The 22,097-nt window shown below is 33.6% G+C and overlaps 1 protein-coding gene and 2 pseudogenes across 7 annotated transcripts in view; all 3 read right to left on the bottom strand.

Annotated features, from left to right (window-relative positions):
* CACNA2D1 (calcium voltage-gated channel auxiliary subunit alpha2delta 1) overlaps nucleotides 1-22,097 on the bottom strand; it is a 457,573-nt gene that overhangs the window by 61,880 nt on the left and 373,596 nt on the right. For all 7 annotated transcript variants that reach the window (XM_053926392.2, XM_053926394.2, XM_053926393.2 and 4 more), the window contains exons 13-18: nucleotides 9,698-9,776; nucleotides 8,803-8,852; nucleotides 7,512-7,601; nucleotides 2,593-2,670; nucleotides 998-1,072; nucleotides 654-728 (exon numbers count right to left, since the gene is read on the bottom strand). In XM_053926392.2, the coding sequence (XP_053782367.1) occupies nucleotides 654-728; nucleotides 998-1,072; nucleotides 2,593-2,670; nucleotides 7,512-7,601; nucleotides 8,803-8,852; nucleotides 9,698-9,776 (447 nt within the window). The remainder of the gene's footprint in view (nucleotides 1-653; nucleotides 729-997; nucleotides 1,073-2,592; nucleotides 2,671-7,511; nucleotides 7,602-8,802; nucleotides 8,853-9,697; nucleotides 9,777-22,097) is intronic.
* On the bottom strand, nucleotides 15,603-15,702 carry LOC112303709 (U6 spliceosomal RNA; annotated as a pseudogene).
* Nucleotides 15,948-16,125, bottom strand: LOC112303594 (U2 spliceosomal RNA; annotated as a pseudogene).

The following is a 22,097-nucleotide window of genomic DNA, read 5'->3' as shown; positions in this document are numbered from 1 at the left end:
AAAGTGAAAAAAGTTGAGATATTTAAGAAAATACTTTATATCTTAAAAATATAGACATAAAGATTAAGATAAAATGGTTGATCTACAGAGTTTTGTTACTTTCTGATAACTCACTGATTAATGAACACTTCCCATTTCTGAAGCCCATCCCGTGGAGTCTTACTTATTGAACTGGGTACAGATTTTTACAAGTCTGTTCAAAACTAGGGAAAAAAAAACCTCTGGAAGATGAAAGGGAGAGATGATACAAGAAGAAAAGGGCCACAGAAATCGTGGCCTACGCACTGTGGAACATCGCTGACGTTTCTCGGTTCACAGCGGGGTGCGGCCATGGCCTTCACTACTTTACAACCTCAAACAAAGTTCCAAGTGCGGTGTGTGGAACTCAGGCCCCAGTGGTGATATTCTTATTTTTAAGATAAGAATATTGGTTAGCTAAATTTTGGATAGCTAAATGGGTAAGAGAAAATGAGAAGTGCTTTCAACCTTCATATTTTATAAACCGTGGTCTCGTCATCTATTACCATTACAGGTAGAATAACATTGTCTTCTATTTTGTGCTAGATAGTGAAATTTCAAAGAACAAGCCTATTAATAACATTAATCATTAATTTTATAGGACACTAATCACTGTAAACAAGTTATATACATACCTTTGGCTGAAGATTTGGATGTAATAAAACATAACCATTAGGATCAATTGCAAAATAATAGCCATTGGGGCACAGCTGGAAACAAACAAACCACAATATCAACAACAACAAAAAAACATTTAGATAGAGATTCTCATTTAAAAAAATCTTAAATATACATTTTAAAGCATAAACAAGGATAACACAGTATCCTCATTTTTTATTTCAAGGATCCTTTTAACATTTAGTTCCCTTGCTAATATAACTGCACAAATTTTGAGAGTTATTTAATGCTTTATGGACAAATTAAATAAGTACAGAGTTTTAAAATAGAAAAGATATTAAAAGGGTAAGTGGCATCTTACTGTGAAACGTGGTGTTAGTCTTTTAATATCTTCCAAAGACACATCAACTCCCATCACACCAAGAATCAGTTGGTTCTATAAGAGAGCAAAAAGGTAGTGTGTTTTATACCCAGAATTTACATATGTTTATACCCAGAATTTTTTATTCTGATTTTATTTCTTAACACTTTCTATTTTTATGTCATGCAGAATTTTAAAAAAGATTTTATTTATTTATTTTTAGATATAGGGGAAGGGAGGGAGAAAGAGAGGGAGAGAAACATCAATGTGTGGTTGCCTATCATGTGCCCCCTACTGGGGACCTGGCCCGCAACCCAGGCATGTGCCCTGACCGGGAATTGAACTGGTGAGCCCATGCTTCACAGGCCGGCACTCAATCCACTGAGCCACAGCAGCCAGGGCAGTATTTTTGTTTTAAATAGAATTATATAAATTGTAAAATAAATGGAAATGTTACAAAGAAAATTATGAAATCCAGTCTATATTATAAGAACTCTTTAAACATTAGGTGCACAAAGAATGAGAAAATTATGTCAACAACGATGCTGTTTCTTGTGAACCAATCCTAGTTTGAGCAAAGTCCCATATTACAGCAATCCTTATACAGTCATATGAGGAGATAAGAGAATTACTCCTTTGTGGATTATATTATGATTCACAGATATTTAACAATGGTAATGGGCCTCCAAAGAGGAATAACCAATGCTTTCTATGGCTACATTATTCAAATAAGGAGCTCAACTGAAATTTATAATAACGAAACAAACAATGCTTGTGTGTAATAGGTTTCATTATATCATAAACTGGAAATAAATGTCCCTCAAATCAAGAATGTCAACCAAACTGCAAAATGAAAATTTAGTATTTCCCAGCATTCTTCAATTCCTTTTTATGCAAACTAAGAAATAAGAATGCAACCCTACTTTTAAGCCAAAAGTACTTAAAAAGTAAGAAATGGAAATTAACAAGTAAAGGATACATATTTTTCAGAACTTTCAGAATTTTAGGTGGGTAGCATTTTTTATTGCATTGGCAATATACCAGTGTTACAGAAATAAATATTTTTCATGAAACTCAAGTATTTTTCCTGAACCTTAAAGATAAAAAAAATAAAAAGAACTATTTATCTGAATCAGATCCTTAAGTTACATGATGATTAAAACAACAATTGTTTGAATGGGAGTTGGAGGAGGAATGACTCATTAAATACACCTATGTACACGTGGTACACACATCACCGTGGTTTCATTTAGACTTTCTTTCTGAAATACATGAATATCCTAGATGCATTTAAAAATGTGCACACGATGGCATTGCCCTTTTATCACATAACAACTCCCAGTCTCTGAACTTGTGTTCTCGTCAGGTCACAGTTACATGGAGTTAAGTTGAATCTTGTTTCTGGGGAAGCAGAGAACTTGACCTGTATTTCCTTTTCCCCAGGTGGTTATCACATAAGCAGCTGTTGCCTTTTACTTATGACCCACAGACAGTTATACTGTATGTACTTCCTTATAGAAATATCTTATCCACACTGAGCTTCAAAGTCATAGTTCATCATTTATTATTATTAATGTTATCAATTAACTTTTAACCTTTAAGTTTGTCTTATTTTCAACTTGGCCAGTTATATTGAAGACCGGAAGAGTTCCAGTAATGACAAGTCCCAGTTCCTAAAATAGATTCAGAGAAAAAAGGCAAATTAAAATTACAATTCAAAGTCTGTTATACTGCATTAGTCTTTGATATCTGACACTGCATTTTATATTATATAAAGAATGGCAAAAAAAAACTAGTAGTAGAAATAATAAAGATCTGCTCACCAGCTATGAAACATCTAAAATATTACTCTACAAGAGCACTGCAAATAACTTCAATTTTTAAAGAATCAACTGACACTAAACATTTCAGTAAGCCTGCCCCTCCTCTCTTCTTCACAGTGATAGTTCACCTAACATCGGGGGTCTCCGTGAGCAGAGTGATCCTAAACTGTTATGTACTTCAAGTGATTTATTTACCTTCCTTTGTTGAGGCTTCATTCTTGTTTTGTGTTTCATGCCCAAGCCCAAGGCTTCATGCTAAATCCCAAATGTGGAGCAGGATAACATTACGAATGGGAGAAGTGCGTACTGCCCCTGCATTTCTGGGGTATTTTTGGTGAACACTGTGGGGATGCCTGATGAAGTGGGAGAGCTGGGTGGAGGGGGCAAAGGAGGACAAATTGGGAAAACTGTAATAGCATAATCAATAAAATAGAATTAAAAAATAAAGAAGCAATATTGCCTCTAAATACCCTCCAACATAAAGAGTAGCTCTTGACAAAGCACAATGATGCAGACAAAAGAAAAACTTCAGGCATCATTTGTGAAAGACTAGTCAGAGCAGTTTACTATAGCAATAACAAATCAGTATGTAGATAATGTCACATATTAAATGAACGCATGGGCTAGTCTAAATGAACTGATTTTCAAGTCAGAGTTTGCCTTTTCTTTATTACTGTCATCTGCAACAAATATACATAAATGGTTGGCCAAAAAGTCTGTTTGGTTTTTTTCTGTAAGTTGGCTCCAGTACCACTTAGTTGTCTTTAACTTCATTTGAAACAATTTTGTTAGGTTGTATTGTGACAGCTGTCAACTCAACGTGCATTTAAAAAAATCAAACTTGGTGAATTTTTGTATAGTCATTTTAATATTGAAAATGGAAGAAAATAATCAACATTTTGGCATATTATGTTTTATTATTTCAAGAAAGGTAAAAATGCAACTGAAATGCCAAAAGAGATTTGTGCAGTGTATAGAGAAGGTGCTGTGACTGATTGAACATGTCAAAAGTGGTTTGTGAAATTTCGTGCTGGAGATTTCTCATTGAACGTTGCTCCCCAGCCAGGTGGACCAGTTGAAGTTGCAGCGATCAAATCGAGACATTAATTGAAACAATCAATGTAATATCACATGGGAGATAGCCAACATACTCAAAATATTCAAATCAATAAAGTTATTGGTGGAAATGAAAAATATATCTTTTATTTTACAGAAAAAACTAAACACCTGGGGTGGGGTGAAGGGAGGGGGGAAAAGGCATACAACTGTAATTAAATAACAATAAATAAATTAAAAAAAAAAAAAAAAACTAAACAGACTTTTTGACCAACCCAATATATATCACCACTATTTCATGGTGTCAAACACCACTTTTAGCAGTCACTATGTAAATAATCCAAAAATTGTTGATGATGTTAGTTAAAAATATTAGTGAATGTTCTTGTGAATAATAACATTACATCCAAATATCATGGCCCCTCTTCTCATTCCAATAACAGCATGGCTCACGGAGAAAGTGTCTTAGGCTGTGTGGTTTAAGACTGTGCATGTGGGAAGGGCCAAAACAATGGAAACTGAATCAGGTAAGGAAGGACGATCAGAGAGGCTTTTGGCAGAACAAGATAGCAAATTTGGGGGGGGGGGAGATGAATAAAGTTAAGAAAACAACTGCACATACTTGGGTGCACAATGATACACACATAAGCTCTCTAGTCCTAAACAAGAATATTTGCAATGAAAAAAATCCTTAATTAAATATGCAAATTAATATTCACAATGAAAATATTTCACCTCAATAAAATCAAGGTTACAGATCATTCATAAAGCTAGTACCCAAAAGATAATTCATTAGAGATCCCTTTTGGCAAACTTTCTATTTGAGTTATAATATATATGCATAGTTTTATACATCCTAGTATAGTATAAAATAATATATATGGATATAATATTTTTCTTTGGATCACTTTGCACTTGTATAGAATACCCTAGCTGGCTTATAAATATTATAATGTGTTCTAAAATGAGATAGTAGACTCATATATTAGATAAATTCATGGATACACTTATTAGTGTCCAACTTTCATTTTCTTCCTTATTTATAAAGCAGTCAAAAAACTTGTACTCTATTCCTTGGCACTGTACAAGTCTCCAGAGGATAAAAAAGAAAATTTAAACAAGACTTCTGCTCTCCTGGAATATATTTGATATTTATTTTCTACAGTCCAGCTCTTTTCTCCCTTTTTTTTTTCAAAAAACTTACTTAATCTCCCAATACTGTCCCAGTCTTGTTTCTGTCCTTATCTCCCATTATCTCCAAAAATAACTGAGATGTCACTCCTTCAATGCACCCAACACTTCCGTAACTTCCACACTGCACCCCATGTGTGGTTCACTGCCATCACTTACTACAGAAACCTTACCTGAAGTCATGAATCAGCTAATATGTCACCATTTTTTAAATTTTACCCTACTTCATCCTTATATGGCTTCTTTTTTCTGAATTTCCTGAGCTCTTTTCACTTGCTCATTATTTTTTATTACATTTTGATTGGAGTATTTTTAGTTTTTCCTTTTTAACATAACTGTTATTTTGACCAGCATACGATTTGAATCTGTTATGTGCAGAGATTATAAACAAATACTTAGAAATACAAGATGGGTCACTTTTCATTTTCAAGTCAGTAAAAAGAATACTCTGCATTCTTTTTTAACATTTAGTTTCAGCTTATAGAACAGCGTGTTTAGAACCAAAATGTCTTCCTACTGACATTTGTGCTATCAGTAAGAACCTTACCAACAATGCACGCATGTTGGTTAATGAACTTCTGGTCACAGGAAATACAGCAGGGCATAATTATTGGCTCCTCCTATCACACTCTGCACTATGATGGTTTGGGAAAGCGAAAAATTTGACCATAGCTTTAGATGACCATGTGACCTTAAGTAAATATGTGATGTCAAGAGGGAACACTGGAAAGTAATTTTAACTAGGGCCTGAGGTAAGCAAGCTTCCCGTTATCTGTCTTAGCATGCGAGGCTGCTGCTAATAGTGCCTATTTTTCTTCTAACTTCCTGTATATGTTTATTTTACAAGAACCAAGTGATAAGTAATTTTAAGTGGGTTGCATTTTGCCCTTTGGGTTTATCGTTGCATTCAGAAAAGTAGAATCAGCATGTAACTGAACTTCAAGTAGGAAAATGGGTTATTGAATCAGCATGTACTTTTCAGAGCTTAGTATTTTGATTCCCTCTAATATATTACATTAGCAAAATCATTAATAAATCTTACTAACATTTAGCATGTGAATAAATCTTAAGTCTGGTAATTACTATCTATAACTTTCACATAAGGAAAGTAAAATTTACATTAAAAGCAGATTTCTCAACGTTAGCCCTATTAACAACTTGAACTGGATGATTCTTCGCTGTGTGTGTGTGGTGGGGGTGAGAAGCTCTTCTGTGCCTCCTAGGATGTTTAGCAGCATCCCCGGCCTTGATCCATTGGATGCTAGCATCAACCCCTCTCCACCTCAGTCACCATGTGAGAAATATCTACAGATATTTCCAAGTGACCTGTGAAGGGCAAAATCACCCACATTTGAAAACCACCCCTGTAAAATAAAATGGAGTACCTGCTTGAAATTTTAATCATGTAATAGACAACTTTACATGTTTTGCTATTTCACGCCAGATTTGATCACTCTGATAGCCCATTTCATAAATACCTGGGATTGACCTAAGCAAGAGATTTTATTTGAAGAGGTGATTAGGCTTATTGTGAAGTCAGGATAAGGTCAACATTTTAAAAAAGATTGTACTTATTTATTTAAGATTTTATTTATTTTTAGAGTGAGGGGAATTGGGGGAGAGAGAGGGAGACAAACATCAATGTGTGGTGGCCTCTTGTGCACTCCCTACTGGGGACCTGGCCTTTAACCCAAGCCAGGGAATACCAGGGAACAAACCAGCGACCCTTTGCTTTGCAGGATGACACCCAACCAACTGAGCTGCACCAGTGAGGACAAGATAAGCTAGAATTTTTGCCTAAGTGTATGCGTTTCTGAGTTGTGTTGGATCTGGCTTGATTAGTGGAGGATACACATGCTTCTGCTATAGGAAGTCTACTTTAAACATACTTCAAAATTCTTGTTCAAAACCTGTAGTAATGGGTACTAATTCACATGACCTTCAGAATTTTTTAAAAAGATTTTATTTATTTATTTTTAGAGACAGGGGAAAGGAAGGAGAAAGAGAGGGAGAGAAACATCAATGTGTGGTTGCCTCTCGCATGCCCCCTCCTGGGGTCCACAACCCATGCTTGTGCCCTGACTGGGAATCGAACCAGCAACCCTTTGGTTTGCAGGCCTGCACTCAATCCACTGAGCTACACCAGCCAGGGCAGAATATTTTTACATAGATATTCAAAAAATTATTGATGTTCCCATAAATTCAAGATTCTAGGTTAGAAAGTTTATATTCTCAATGGATCAACTAGAAAAGAAAGTAACACTTTATATTTGTAGTTCTCTACTACACAAAAGTATAGTTTTATATGTGAATTCTAGTAAAAAATGTTTGATAGAAGTTATTTTAGAAAGATCTAATGAAGAGGAAAAGAGAAATGTCACCTACAAAGAAGTCAGCTGTGTGCTTTTACGACGGCAGTTTTTAGTAGAACAACCACCTCTTACCAGGGCATCCAGGTACACATTGGTCCACTGGACTTGCTTAGCTTTGTCTCCTGCTAAAACCATCGGTCTTCCCAGAACATCCAAATATTCCTATGTATGAAAAAAAAGTTAAATGGTTGAAAAGTAGGAATGCTGTGTCAAAGAAATCATCTCCATGGAAGAAAAATTATCGAGAGTTAAAAATGAATATGGAATTAAAATTATTAAGACAGAAAGTATGTAATCATTTAATTCCGACTTTGGGTACTCCTTTAATGGTAGGTCTACATACTTTGAATCAACATTATTTGAATTATATTATTTATACAATATATCTACCCCAATTTTTCCTAGTAACAATCAAAACATTCTCTTTCTGTGATAAAGCCAATGATAAGTGAAATACGTTCCTTGTGAATTGTTTTATGCTAATCTAAACTATTTTAAAGCTCTGTGATTTACTGGATGGAATTGTACAAATTTGAAATAATAAAGCAGCCATGTATTTGCTTTCATATCACAGATTTTTTGGCTGGAATTCAAAACTACATTTAAACATATCAAAAAATAAATGTGACGCTGTGCCAAATCTAGACATCAGACTCAAATGCAGCTGCTGTTTCATCTCAACATTCAGTGTATTCAGTATTCGTTTCCACAAATTCCATGTTATTTATGCTAAATTTTGACTAAGTCTATTTTAAAGACCCTTAGTTATGTTCAAGATTGAGGAATGATTTAAATAGTAATTTATGAACTCTTAAAATAACATAGATTAAATAACTGCTTCAACGTACAAAGTTATTTAGCAGGCATGTTTTCAAATAAATGGCTATAGAAAAACCATCTCTGTCGTAAGTTTATTTTAAATAAGTAAATATATTTTCAGGGGTAAATATTTACAGGGATTTGAGGATGTATCTAAATTCTGATTAAGACCTTACTTGTTTAATTTTCTGTGTGGTACCTACAACTTGAAAAAACTCATTTGAATTATTTGCAATAAAATAAAGTTCAAATTACATGAGATAAGATTAGTAGTAATTTTGATTTTTATTTATTTTGTATGGTGTCTTCACATCTGAGAAGAACAATATATTTATTTATAAGGAGTTTGAAAACACTTGAAACTTTTTTGAAATATGAACCAATACATTGCCATATTAGTCACCATTTTGTTACAAATGTAATATTATATATAAATGTAATAAGATATTTTCATTTTTACCTATTTTCTGCATATTACACAGGTATAAGCAAAAATATCTTATAACTGAAAAAAAAAACCCAATCAAGTTTTTAAAAACCATACCTGAGTGTTGATTCTTATTGCTCCAATGGAAGGAATTTCATAATAATAACCTGAAACATATATACACATATTTATGAAAATATAATAAAAGGTCACACAATTATTAATCACTTTGTAAAAAATCATGTTTCATCTTAATTGTGCAAACACTAAAATATTAATGCCACTGATAAATTTTAAAAATGTTTGATTAATGTATATTCATAACAAATGTGTAGTTTATTAGAAATTTTGCTACATTATCTTACATTGTATAAAATAAATGTTTTTTTCTACAAAGTAGTAGGAAACATGGTATCATTAAAAATATTTTTCATTAATTATTAAAGATGCATGACCATGAGTCACTTATAATTATATTTATATAAAACATTTGCCTAAATATAACTTTCAGAATAAATTTAGGTTATTTTTGTTGCTATGTGATCACTGTTTACTTTTCAAATAGCAACTGTATTTTTCTGAGTACAATGGAAATAGAGATTTACTAACAAAATATAAATATCTAGGGATACATAAAAATACATTTTTTAAAACCAATAATTTAACTGTATAAAAAATGTACATGTCACACTTTCTTATGTCTAAGTTTTATGTAATTCAGATATTCTTTCATTCTTAGTTTTTTAGGTAAGGTTGTATTTGATAAGACTCATTAAGCATCATTCAATAACACTTACGAACTTACAATAATACAACCCATGTCTGACTTTTATATAATGGGACACTGTTGTGCTGTGGGTTTCCCCATAGAAAATATGCTCAGTAGCTTATTCTTGCCTCAGCACCTATAAAAATTAGCTATGACTTTAGATTATTTTAAATAGTATTTAAAAACTACAACTACCAAATTACTTTTTTTCTAATAAAATGTGGTCAAGAAGAAAGCTGTCACCTTTATTTTCACACGCCATCCACTGGATAGGTCCTCTGTCATAATTATGTTGACCAACTGAAAATGTGAATACTCGCACCTGGGGAATTGAAAAATAGGTATCTGTTAGTCTGAATACTATTTAATTGAACTGCACAGCAAAAGAGCTAAAGTAAAATATAAAAGCATGTTTTTCAGTTGATTACTGTGACAAGCAAAGCTGAGATCAGTAAAGTATTCTGGAAGGCACCAGAGGGAGAAATATCACCACAGACTTCAGTGACTCTGTTTGCAGTAGTACGTAAGTGGTCTGCACCACACCCGGATCCTATGGCAGGGACATGCCGGAGGGCTCATTAATAGAAACAGTATCTTTCAGGTCCAATCTAAGTTCACTTGTTCTACCTGGTTAAAACATATTATCCATTTGCCAAGTACTGCACAAGAGAAAATTTCCCTATTTCAAGGTACGTGGTTATAAAAATGTGTTCATAAAGGACATCGTTACACTTTTAGTTGCTTTAAGCTCCTAGGATTTCTAAAGAAAATCAAAATAGTTTCTAACATGCTATAAAATATGCTGATATTTAAAAATTTAACTGAGATGGTTCTTAAATTATAATAATTTAAATATTTGAGAGTCATTAAATGTAAATGTTATAAAATATAGAAGATAAATTTAATGATGTTAACAAGTATTTAATAAAGTGGCAGTTTAACACATACTGACTTTTACCAATTTAGTAATCCCAAACCAATATTCTAAGTTCCACATTTTAGCTTTTTCTAAAGATAAATGTGGAGAAAATCACTTTTCCATGATTTCAATGTGCTGGTTTGAACTATTATGTTAAGAGCTTTTCCCTATTTCACGTCGATTGTTTGAGTTGACATTTTCTAATTGTTTCATCTGTTTCATCTTTTCCACACCATTGCAGAGCACAAATCTCAAAAGAGATTTCACATCTGTTCTCTATTCTTTCACTCGTCTTGGTCGCACAGAAATCACATTATAACAAACCCTGTCCCAAAATGTACATTGGGGATGTTGCTGTTTCACTTGTAAAGTTTTATGTGAGCAACGCTTAAGTCGTCAAGGTTCACCTCAGTAGTTATGTAAAGAGCCATTTGGTGGTCACAGCTGAGTTTTAACCACCTCAAGTTGCAAGAATAAATGACGGGTTCTAGGTTAACAGAAGTTAGTGACTGGTGACATTCTCTCTCTCTCCCCTCTCAAAATGTAATAATTTGATTTTCTTAAATTCTTCATTTGAATCATTTTATAGGCTATATATAAAATATATTATATATAATGTAATGCAAATATATATTATACATCATATGTGTAAGGAAACACAGTATATATATATATGCATGTGTGTATATGATATGTGTGTGTGTGTGTGTGTGTAGTGTTACTGCTTATACAGTTGAACTTACTCCTAAATGGAAACACTTTTATAAACAGGTTAACCACCCTACTGACAATTCAATTTAACTGCCATACCCTAAACAACAGTCACATGCATTCAGGGCAGGGAAAAACTCCAGATGCTCCAGAAAGCGCTTGGGGGTCGCCTTCATAATTAACATGGGACTTAAAGCATTGATTTCTCTAGTTGTTCCTGTTCCCTCAACAGTGTTCTAGTGAAATATCTTGCATAAAATACCTTTCAGTAAAAAGAAATGTGGTAATGGAAAAATACAGTAAAGATTACGTTAAAAAAGAAAGAAAGACAGCTAACATGTCCCTGAAATGCAAGCATTTCTAATAACCTGGAGGCCACACTTCGACACACCTTGTCACTGTCCTGACGGACGTTATTTATCAAGTAGTCCAACCAGGCACTTAAATCAGTCAAAAGAACATACCATTAAAAAAAAAAAGCTTGTGATTTGCTTTACAACAGAAGTTTTACCTAATCCCAATGGGCCCTCAGTGGAGCCCTCAGAAGTCCAAATTAAGGAACTCGGGATCAGGGCTGGCTGTGGAAGTGTACAATCTGTCACAATTATAATTTCATAAAATTTAAAAACACGCTCACTTTTTCCCTCTGTCATTGTTCATTTTTCACATAAGTCCTTGACTATTTGAACACAAGTTACATTAACTGATTGAATCATTCTTATATAACAGATGCAAAATGTGTACCCTTTTCTCAATTTATAGCTAGTGCCTTACTGTCAACATGTTTATTTTTAAAATTTTTATCTTTATTAAAACACACTTTTTAAAATTTTCAATTATAATTACTAACAACATATTTAAAGACGCTTTTTTTCCTGAAATTTTCTGAAGTTCCAATGGTTACTAAAATCTCAAGAATTATGAGTGAAAACTTTTTATAATTTCTGCAACTGCCTTATGATTACAATATTTATAGAATCTTTCTAATACATCTTAGATTCTTAGTTTTCTCTTGGTGGATACACACACATATACACACAAAACAGATGCATGTACATATTTAATGATTTTAGATTAGCCTAGAATTTTCTGAAATAATTAAAAAATATGTTTGGTTAAGAAAGAGTTTACTAAAAATCACTCATATATTGAAATTCCTTACACAACAATGTAAAAATCAACATGAAAATTGTTTCAATCCCAGATGTCATAACAATGTTTATTTTGGCTTTGTTTACACACACTAGATAATTATAAAATAAGAATTTTAATTTTATTAATTTCATAAACATGTGTAATACACATTTTATAGCTGTACATACACGAATTAGTAAAATTTAAAAGATGATTTTTTACACACTAACTTTCCACTTGGACTCTGTAGATGGTATTCTTCCTATTACATATTGTGTTACTGCCACCCTGTGGAATAATGTACTAACTCTAAAATTCCAGACGCTCAAATCCACAGAGATGATGGCTAATCCCACCTTCTGATGTTTTCCACTTCTTTAAACTTACAGTTCCTGTTTAGCTCTAATTTGGGGTAAAGAAAAAATAAAGTGATTTCTTGAAATATGCACAATTTAAAAATCAAGTTAAATTACATTTACAAAGATGTGTATTTTTTTTAGCTCTTTTCTTAGTAGTGTATCTGGATGGTCTCACAAAAAAACAAAATGACATCAAAATAACTCAATATACTTAATGTACACTTGCACCAGTTATATATTTCATCTAACATCTCAAAGAGATTACTTTACACCAACTACATCAAGACAAAGGCAACTTTTGTGGAGAGAAGATTCCTTCACTTTTGTCTTATGGTACATTTATAATCAAAACACTAGATTCACTTGACAAATGCACACGGGAACCTTTCTGCTCTAAGTGAAATGAACCTAGAAAATTTGCTAAATGTTCCTCAACTAATATGTGTGATTTTTTTAAATCTTCACCTGAGCATATGTTTGAGTTTCGAGAGAGAGGAAGGGAGAGAGAGAGAGACAGACAGAGAGAAACATGGATGTAAGAAAGACACATCCATCAGTTGCCTCCCCTACAGGCTCACAACCTAGGTATGTGCCCTGACCGGAAATTGAACTTGCAAACTTTTTGATGTACTACATGATGACACTCCAACCAACTGAGCTACCCAACCATGGCTAATCTGTGTGATTTTAGATAGGCTCGTGTTTCAAAATGTCCACTTCCATGAGGTTCACATAGGAGACATGTACAGTCATAGATGGCTTTGAAAAATATTTTGCATAATGCTGGAACCCAGATCTTTAACAAAAATAATATGGGAAGGTAGTGTTGAATAAACATTGAATTAGGTGAAAACAGTCCCAAGATTGCACTATTTTACCTACTGTATCTAATATAATACCTTATACATAAATGGAAAGCCATAATTGTTAAATTAAAAAAGCCCACGGACAAATGAGTGGTCTCAACGTCTCTGCGGAGGGATTTAACATAAACGCCATGGCGTCTGACGAGCCCCTCAGTTCCTTATAATGAGCGGAGCCACAGCTGGGTTCGTGGTCGTCTTGCACTTTGTAATTCTGGCAGTTTAGTTATATCATGGTACGTTCTTATTTTTTTAAATGGTTTTCAGACTTGCTCAATGCAGTTAACCTTTTGCAGTATACTTAATACACATATCATTTATGTACTGCATTATTCCTGGAGAATAAAACAAATTCTCAAAATTCTTGACTCATGCTTAGTTATATAAGCATATTTATAGAAGCAATAGTAATTTGAAAGCATATTTAATAAAATCAAACATAAAACAATTAAAAATCTGTCTTTATTAGCCTCAGGCTTTCATAATTTGGCCTTCAGTTGTTTCAAAAACATTTTTTTCTCTGAACAGAGAAATTATAATTCCACTAATATAAAGATGATACATCAAGTCTGGCCTACTTGATCAGAGAAAACTTCTAATTAACAAAAAATTTTGTCATTTAAAATACATTATTTATTTGTTTCTTATAATATACCAATGATTTATAACTTTATCCTACAGTTCTGGACTTTTGCTAATCTGTTTTTTATTTTGTTTTGTTTGTTGAAGACCAAAATAGTTGTTGCCAATTAAGATTTTTCCAAAGCCACAGGGTCAACCTATTTTAGAAAGCCGTAGGAATTTCTTCTTTCCCAGCAGAACATAGTTACTGGAAACTGTCACCTCAACAATTATCAGTTACCCAGAGTTCAAGTTTAATTTACAATAGGCAAATCTCCAAGGAATAATGGAAATGAGACTATGAAGAAAGAAAGCCAATAAAACTAAAGTAAAAACTTCAACTATCGAAACATGTTAGAAAAATGATGTCAGAAATGGCTTTTTATTAATTTACCATGTGTACTAAAACTTTTGGCATTAAGCCTATAAAAATACAAGACTGGACTGAATATTTTAGGAGAAAATTCTACAGTGTTTTCCATAACTCACAAGGATACCGAATCCAGAGCACTGAGGACCCCATCTCTAGTTTTATAGTATTATGAAATAAATAAATGTGTCCAAATTCATCTTTCACACTTAATTTGTTTTATAAAGCCCAATGATCTGAAAGGTACTTGCAGCCTGCCAAGTTTTGACAGCTTAGGCTAGTCCATCTTAGCCTGGTGAGGCTGCGGGTGCATGTCCCCTAGTGGTAAAAGTCTGCTGTCCCGCCAGAAGGCAGGCTGCTGGGTGGGTGAATGAGTACGGGCATCGCCACGGGGCTGCCCCAGAGAAGAGAAAGACAGCCTAGCACATGGTTAGGAAATCTGGACTGTAGATCATTTGACTTCTTGATTCTCTCACTTAGTAGTAGTTCTCAGACTTGTTGAAGTTACTTGACTTCTCAAGTTTTGGTTTTTCTTATTTTCACAATGGGGATGAGGGTGATTATAATAAAAATAATTTTGTCATGATTAATCCAGTTGAAAATGAAATGACACATGGGAAGCATTTATAATATATGGAAAGTTATAAGCTTTATAGATATGAACTATGGTAATAAAGACGCTGATTACGACAATTACGGCAGCAATGATGATGAAGACTCCAATGTCTTCTCTAGTCAAACTACCAGAATTCAGTGAGGTAACATTTTCCATTAGTGGGTCATTAGTCTTTCATGTCTCAAAAAGAACTTAACTCAAAATAATACCTTTCTGGAGAAACAAATTTGGCTCACTTTATCACATTTAGCAATAAGCTCTAAAGAAAAGGACCTCGTATTGTTTAAATGTCATTTGTCTATATGCGATATATGTATTTGGAATTTCCAAGGGTCTGACGGAAGAAAGAATTTAATTGATGTTTGTTGGACTGGTTAAAGTAACAACAAAAAAACAACTTTAAAAAGGGAAACAAAATACAATAGCCATCTAGATTATATCCACATAATCTTAAAAAAAAAACAAGCTGATAGTGCTTTCACATGCCTTACATGTGGGTGCGTAACATCGATATGTGCCTTAGGATTATGTCCGTGTTTTTAATTTATTAACAACATTAGAATGAATCACCATCACATTATTAGTGTGCGCAGGGGCCGTGCTAATCTTCTCTGTATCATTCCGATTTTACTACGTGTGCCGCTGAAGTGAGCACACAGTATTAGATTATAAGAAAAAATTTTGACTTGTGCTTTCCTCGGCCTTCACTTATAGTACTTAATAAAGAAAGAATAAGCTATGAGCACACTGCATTTCTAAGCAATTTGTAGCTCTGCAAAGATTATTGTCAGCTCAGATATCAGAAAATAAGCAATATAATGAGTTATTTCTGATGTTACCTTGAGTAATGCCAAATACTTTACTGACACTAATAATGAAAATCCTCATGAAAAACTATGTGTTGGATTGATTAGGGTGAATGAAAAGTGCCACCAATATAATCATTTTATATAAACTTAAACCCTCCCTACTTATAAGATGATGTGTTAGAATGGAACATCAATTTTACTCTACATTCCAATTAAACTGATAAGAACAGATACTACACTTGATCTTAGCCAAAAGGCCGAGAAGCGATACTCTACATTCCAATTATAAGACAAAAATACTGTTTTAAATAATTTCCTAATTTAAAAAAATCAAAGCTATTGAGTTTTTCCTGGAATTTATGAATTTCTAATAGTTTATCTCAGGTGCATATTTGTTGCATATTTACTGATATGTTTGATATATCAGTAAATATTTAGCAACTATTCTATTATCAAGCACCGTGCTAGCCTCTATGGGTTCAACGGTGGTATACAAAGTAACACAAACCCTACCTTTACGGAGCTTATAATAATAGAAAGAAGTTCAAATTAAAGAGTGAATAAACACCTAAGTAAAAAGATTTTTAAAATGGTGACCTTGGAGAAAGGTAACACAAAGGAAAAAAGGTGCAGACACAGAGAATGATAAAGGGGCTATGTGGGGAGAGGACGCTGCACCCGAAAGCTTGAGTGGGGAAGACACCTCTGCAGAGATGTACTGTGAGCAGAGTTCTTACTCTGAGGAGAAGGCAGCCACTGAAAAAGCAGAACTGAGTGTTTCTTATGATATAATGTTTTCACACCAACAATGGGCAATCCCACTTCCAGGTGCCATCATTCTACCTAGAAGTCACTCCAAGTGCATTTTCTTCACTCGAAGATTTATGCCACATTATACACTTTGTGCTTCATTAATATGTAACCTCATTTTTGAGATTTGTTTTAGATATTAAAGAATATAAAATGCATGGAAGTAGTATCATTCAAACCTAAAGAAAATATATCTCATAAGAATTTCCTTAGTTTAGGTAATTGTCAACATTAATTTTATTCAAAGATAAAAAAATGTAAATAAATCTGTCAAAGAGGAGGACACAGGTGTGCACACACATGCCCGAAACCTGCCTTTGGTGATCTACTGACAGGGCCAATGTTACATTGTAATTATTTTTTCAGCTACATAGTAACTCTGTAATAAATAATATATTTGATTTTTGCTCATAAGGCATTGTTCCTATTCTAAAGCTAAGAGTCTTTTGGAAACTGTTGAAAGCGCTAAAATTTCTGAAATAAAACTTTTTAGAAGCAGTGCCTTCATTAAATAGTATTAAATAATTTTATAAGCTGAATGCCCTTCATTATCATATATTTGAACATTCATTCCAAAGGCTTTCTTCTTGCCTGATGAAGAAGCCAGAGAGAGACAGAAGAGAAGGCAATGAATTATTTTCCATGAATAATTTTCTCTACCATCTGTTGAAAAATTAACTGACAATTTTCACTGTTACCACATAAAACACATACACAGAGTCAGCCATTTATGACTTGATTTACAGTTTTATAGGCTATATCTCTCCTCTGGATTTGACAGTAAAATAGGAAAGACTTTGCCAATCACTTTTTAAAGAATTTAAAAATAATGTGTCTATTGTCAGATGATTATAACTTATAGGTATGCAGTCTTTATGTTGAAAATGATTCCCCATCTAGCATATACTTTTTTCCATTTGTTTTCATTCATTTTCTAATTATTCTGAAATGTTTGTTTTAGTAATTTTAATGTCTTTTTTCAAATTAATTCTGAGAATTAAGCTAAGAGTCAGAAAACTATTTTTTAGCTGGCTAGACAAGCTTAAGTGTGCAACGTTAACCAATCCCTTTGCTATTCCTCAGAAAAGCCACTATCTTTAATTCTGCCGGGCCTGGAAATTATCTTTCAACTCTGTGTCTGGTTTTACTTTTCTTTATTCATTTGTTTGGACTCCAAGATAGAGTTCGTTTAACTTTTGGCACCATTTTTAAGGACGTCTCACACACATGGGTGAGCCCTAAGGAACGGCATTGGGGCAGGTAAAGATTAGAAAGTAAATTCATTTTAATTTGAAACAGCTGTGTGAGGAGATTAACATGATTTTGGTTTTAAAACTCTACCTATCTACAATTAGGTCGATTCATTCCCAAGAGTAATAGATTTTGCAACAGAACCCAAACATTTTGTCCTAATTCTCAAACATTTTGGCCTCATTAAATTGTGCTGTATATCCGCAGCCTCATTCATCAGTTCTCCGGACGTGGGGCGTACCTCGTCACACCTGCCTGGGTGCTCTGAATGATTTCTAATGCCATCTGGATGAAAAATGTGTGCAAACGAAGCATTCAGCAGCCATATTAATGCCCAGCAAGGGGCTTGGGGGGAAAGTAGGAGTAGTTTTCAGAGGTTTTTTAAAAAGCTCATCAAACTTTCTTCATGATTTTGTGACTTTAATATTTTTAAGCTACAAGTGAACTTTTTTAAAGAGCATATTTTAAATAAAGTTATAATCAAATGTAGAATTTTTATGAGTATTGAAAATTTATAGGTATTCAAATGTATTGAATTTCATTTTTATACATTGGTTATTTTTAATATTTTAATTTTTATTGTATTTTTTCCATTACAATTTAGCCCCCTTATACCTTCCCCTTCCTCCCACTGCCCTTCTGCAATCACCGCAGTGTTGTCTCTGCCCATGAGTGTTTGGTCATTTGAAAAGATAATGTGGCCAGTGAAATTCTAGGTGATAAATCTATGGTGTAACAAATATTAATTTCACAGCTATGGAATTGGCCTGTCATACGGATCCTTAGATGACAAAGATAAATAATTATCTTCCCTATTAGTGTCCGTGGGCTGCAGATGCCTCAGACAGGGTTGGTGGGTTGTTAACACTTGGGAAGTTTGAATGAGGAGGGGAAGTAAGAAAGGGTCCCTCAGTTTGTCCACAGCCCTCTTGATATTACATGTGAAGATGGTGAAAAAATCTCCTTTATACATATACACCGTATTTAGTATATACACACTCATGCTATTTGCACACAAGTGTCCTTGACATACACAATTAACTACACACCAGAAATACATTCAAAGGTGGAACTGAATTAAAAGTGTTTGTCTGTGTCATCTGTTTTCACACAGAACATGCAAACACCAGCGGATGAATATGTGTTTGTTTAACAACCTTTGCCCATGTTAGAAAAGAAGCGTTGAACTGGGAAGTAGAATGCATTTTGAATGTGGGACAGTGATGTTTTCAGAAATGTAATTCTTACTCGTCCACTTCAGAAATCTATGATCTGTATCTCTCTCAATCCCTCCTCTTTCACAGGTCTCCATCTATTACATTTTCTTAGTTTTGTGCCAGTAAACTTTCCTGTCAATATATCCCCTCACTAACCTGTAACATATGATCATTAATTAGCTTCTCCATCTTAAAAAAATTGATATATATATATATATACACACACGTGTGTGTACACAACCTTACCTCAGGTTGACTGCCTTATTCCCCCAATATTTCTTAGCAAGTTTTCAAAGGTTCAAAAATTATTTTTTTTTCAGATGTCTTCTTCCTCACTCCTCATTTACTCCTCACCCACCTGCCGGCTCTTATTCGCACCACTTTACTGTAAGAGATCTCATGCTAGAGGCACATACGTGGTCTCCTATTCCTGGAGACAGCAATGAACAGAGGGGATGTTCATTTCAAACAGATATAAATCTGTGTGGCTATAGCTGGATATGTAGGCATGCATATATGTGTAAGAGTGTGTATCACAGAACTTTGCTATAGCGACTAAAATCAGAATCACAGATAAAGTATCTCATTCCAAGAACATCTTAATTTTTATGTCACATAAAAATAACATTTATTTAAAAATCATAGAAACCAAGAACTAACTACTAAATTTTCAAAGTAGCTTTGACATTAACAAAGGGTATGTGCCCTTAAGAGAAGTGTGTCCTTCAATATAGAAAACAATATATTAACAGAAAAAAGCAACATTGTTGAATATGAGAGATTCATTAGTTTTACAAAGTAAATGTGATATGAATTATTTAATATGGTGTAGCATGTCACCAAATGCCTTGTTTAAAAAACTGAGTGCCTATAAAAGGTGAAGGGGATGAGAGACAGTGTTTCAAGAAAATAATATTTAGATTGGATATTTTTAGGATGTGCACATAGAAAAAAATGACCTTAAACTAGTAAATTTTCCATTTATTCAATCAATTGAACAAATAGTAAAAATAGAGGGTAGACTACAAATGAATAAAAAAAAGGTCATAAAACCTTTCTATTTGGAAAAGACAAAGGAAAAATAATAAAATTTAGGATAATCCTCTTAGATATGTTGTTGTGTTAATCCTGGGTGCAGAGTTTTGGAAGAGAAAAAATTATGAGTTTAAATGAAAATTACTTACTACTTCTCTTTTTGTACATCTATATTCTTCCATTTAAAATTGTTAAGAACTGTGTGCTCCTTAAAATTAAGATACACCTTAGGCACAAATTTTGATAAAGAATATAAAAGTCATTGCCATATTCATTTGAGAATCTTTTCTTTTATTAAGAAAAATATCTAGAGGTTAAGAAGATTTCCTGGTGGATGGTTTGGAAATCATAATAAAGAAAGAGATGATTTATCTAAATTTATACCCATTAAAATGATACAATTATTAGGGCTTCTATACTTCTATAATAAAACAACTAAATATACTTAAAATTATGTCTGACTGAGGTACTAAAAAATATCTGCAAAATTATAAGAGTTAGATTGATTGGTAGAATTCTGAGATACACTGAATTTTGGGTTAAACTTGTTTTGAGTTCTTCAAAACATGGAAATATTATATTACTTAGAACATTTAAATAAGCTGAATATTCCTTGCCCCACACCACGTTTTATCATTATAAACTTGTCCATGAACAGAAATAATGTTTCCAACCTTTGCTAGTCCCCATCTATTTATTAGCATGTATTAAGAACTATCTCTCTGACAGATGCCTACAGTTCAGCGTTAAACAAGATGCCGTCCTGTCTGGTAGGACCATGTAATCCAGAGAGGGGACAGAGGACAGACCCCGTGAGTAGAGGGCAGTGTGAGGGACACATAAAACTCCAGGCAGTGTGCTATGGGATCAGACCACAAGTGTCTGAACAGGTGTGAAGGAGAGGGGCACTGGTAGAGACATCCTCCAGGTGGTGATACTGCCCTGAATAGGAACAATGAGAAGTTACTAGATAAGATATCTTCCCATTACTTTTAATTCTGATCATTTCTTTTAAGGAAATATGTATGAAATCAAGTTGTCATTTGAAAGTATTCACAGTCAGCAGTTCAGCCTATTTATCAACTGTTTCAAAAGGAATGACTTCTCTATACCATTAAATAACCAGGTGTTTAGGAAAAAATGACAACTCCTGTAATAAACTTATGTCATATGACATACTTATAGCATATGTAGTATGCAAGTATTGAGTATTAAAAGGATTTGTGATTAATTTGAAGTTTTATGTGTACATGTTTTCAATTCTTTGATTATGTTCAATCACAAATAGGCTAAAATGCACCTAAGAGTGTTTTGAAGTGTTTTAAAATTTTTTTCATAATTCTTATTCACAATATTTTGCCTATAAAACGATCTAAACCTATCAATCCATATATATGTCTCTCTCTCTCTGAAGTGTACACCCATAGGACATGTTTATTGATTTTAGAGACAGAGGAAGCAGAGAGAGAGAGAGAGAGATTGATGTGAGAGAAAAAACAATGATTAGATGCCTTTTGTATGTGCCTCGACTGGGACTGAACCCGCAGCCTAGGCATGCACCCTGAGCAGGAGTTGAACCTGCGACCTTTGTGTTTATAGGACAACACCCAACCAACTGAGCCACACCAGCCAGAGCTTTATATTTATCTTTTTAAGCCCATAAATGTATAGAAAACAATCTATTTAGAAAGGCATGGCTAACGATGAACCACACCTCTTTAAATGATGAAAATGCCAATGAAAAGCAAAGCAAATTGGCATTTTACTCTGCAGTGTCATCTTGTGAAATTTTTGAAACACAGGAAATGGTTTATAATTTATTATTACAGTTATTGGTACATCCTTCACATTTTAGGAAGCCAAGTTGAGAATCATGGTTCTCTTATGAATCGTGGAGAGTCAGTCAGCAAATTGAAAGGAGTTGACTG

This window comes from Desmodus rotundus, chromosome 6 (assembly GCF_022682495.2).
Source record: "Desmodus rotundus isolate HL8 chromosome 6, HLdesRot8A.1, whole genome shotgun sequence".
NCBI lineage: Eukaryota > Metazoa > Chordata > Mammalia > Chiroptera > Phyllostomidae > Desmodus > Desmodus rotundus.
This window is presented reverse-complemented; position numbering and strand designations above follow the sequence as displayed.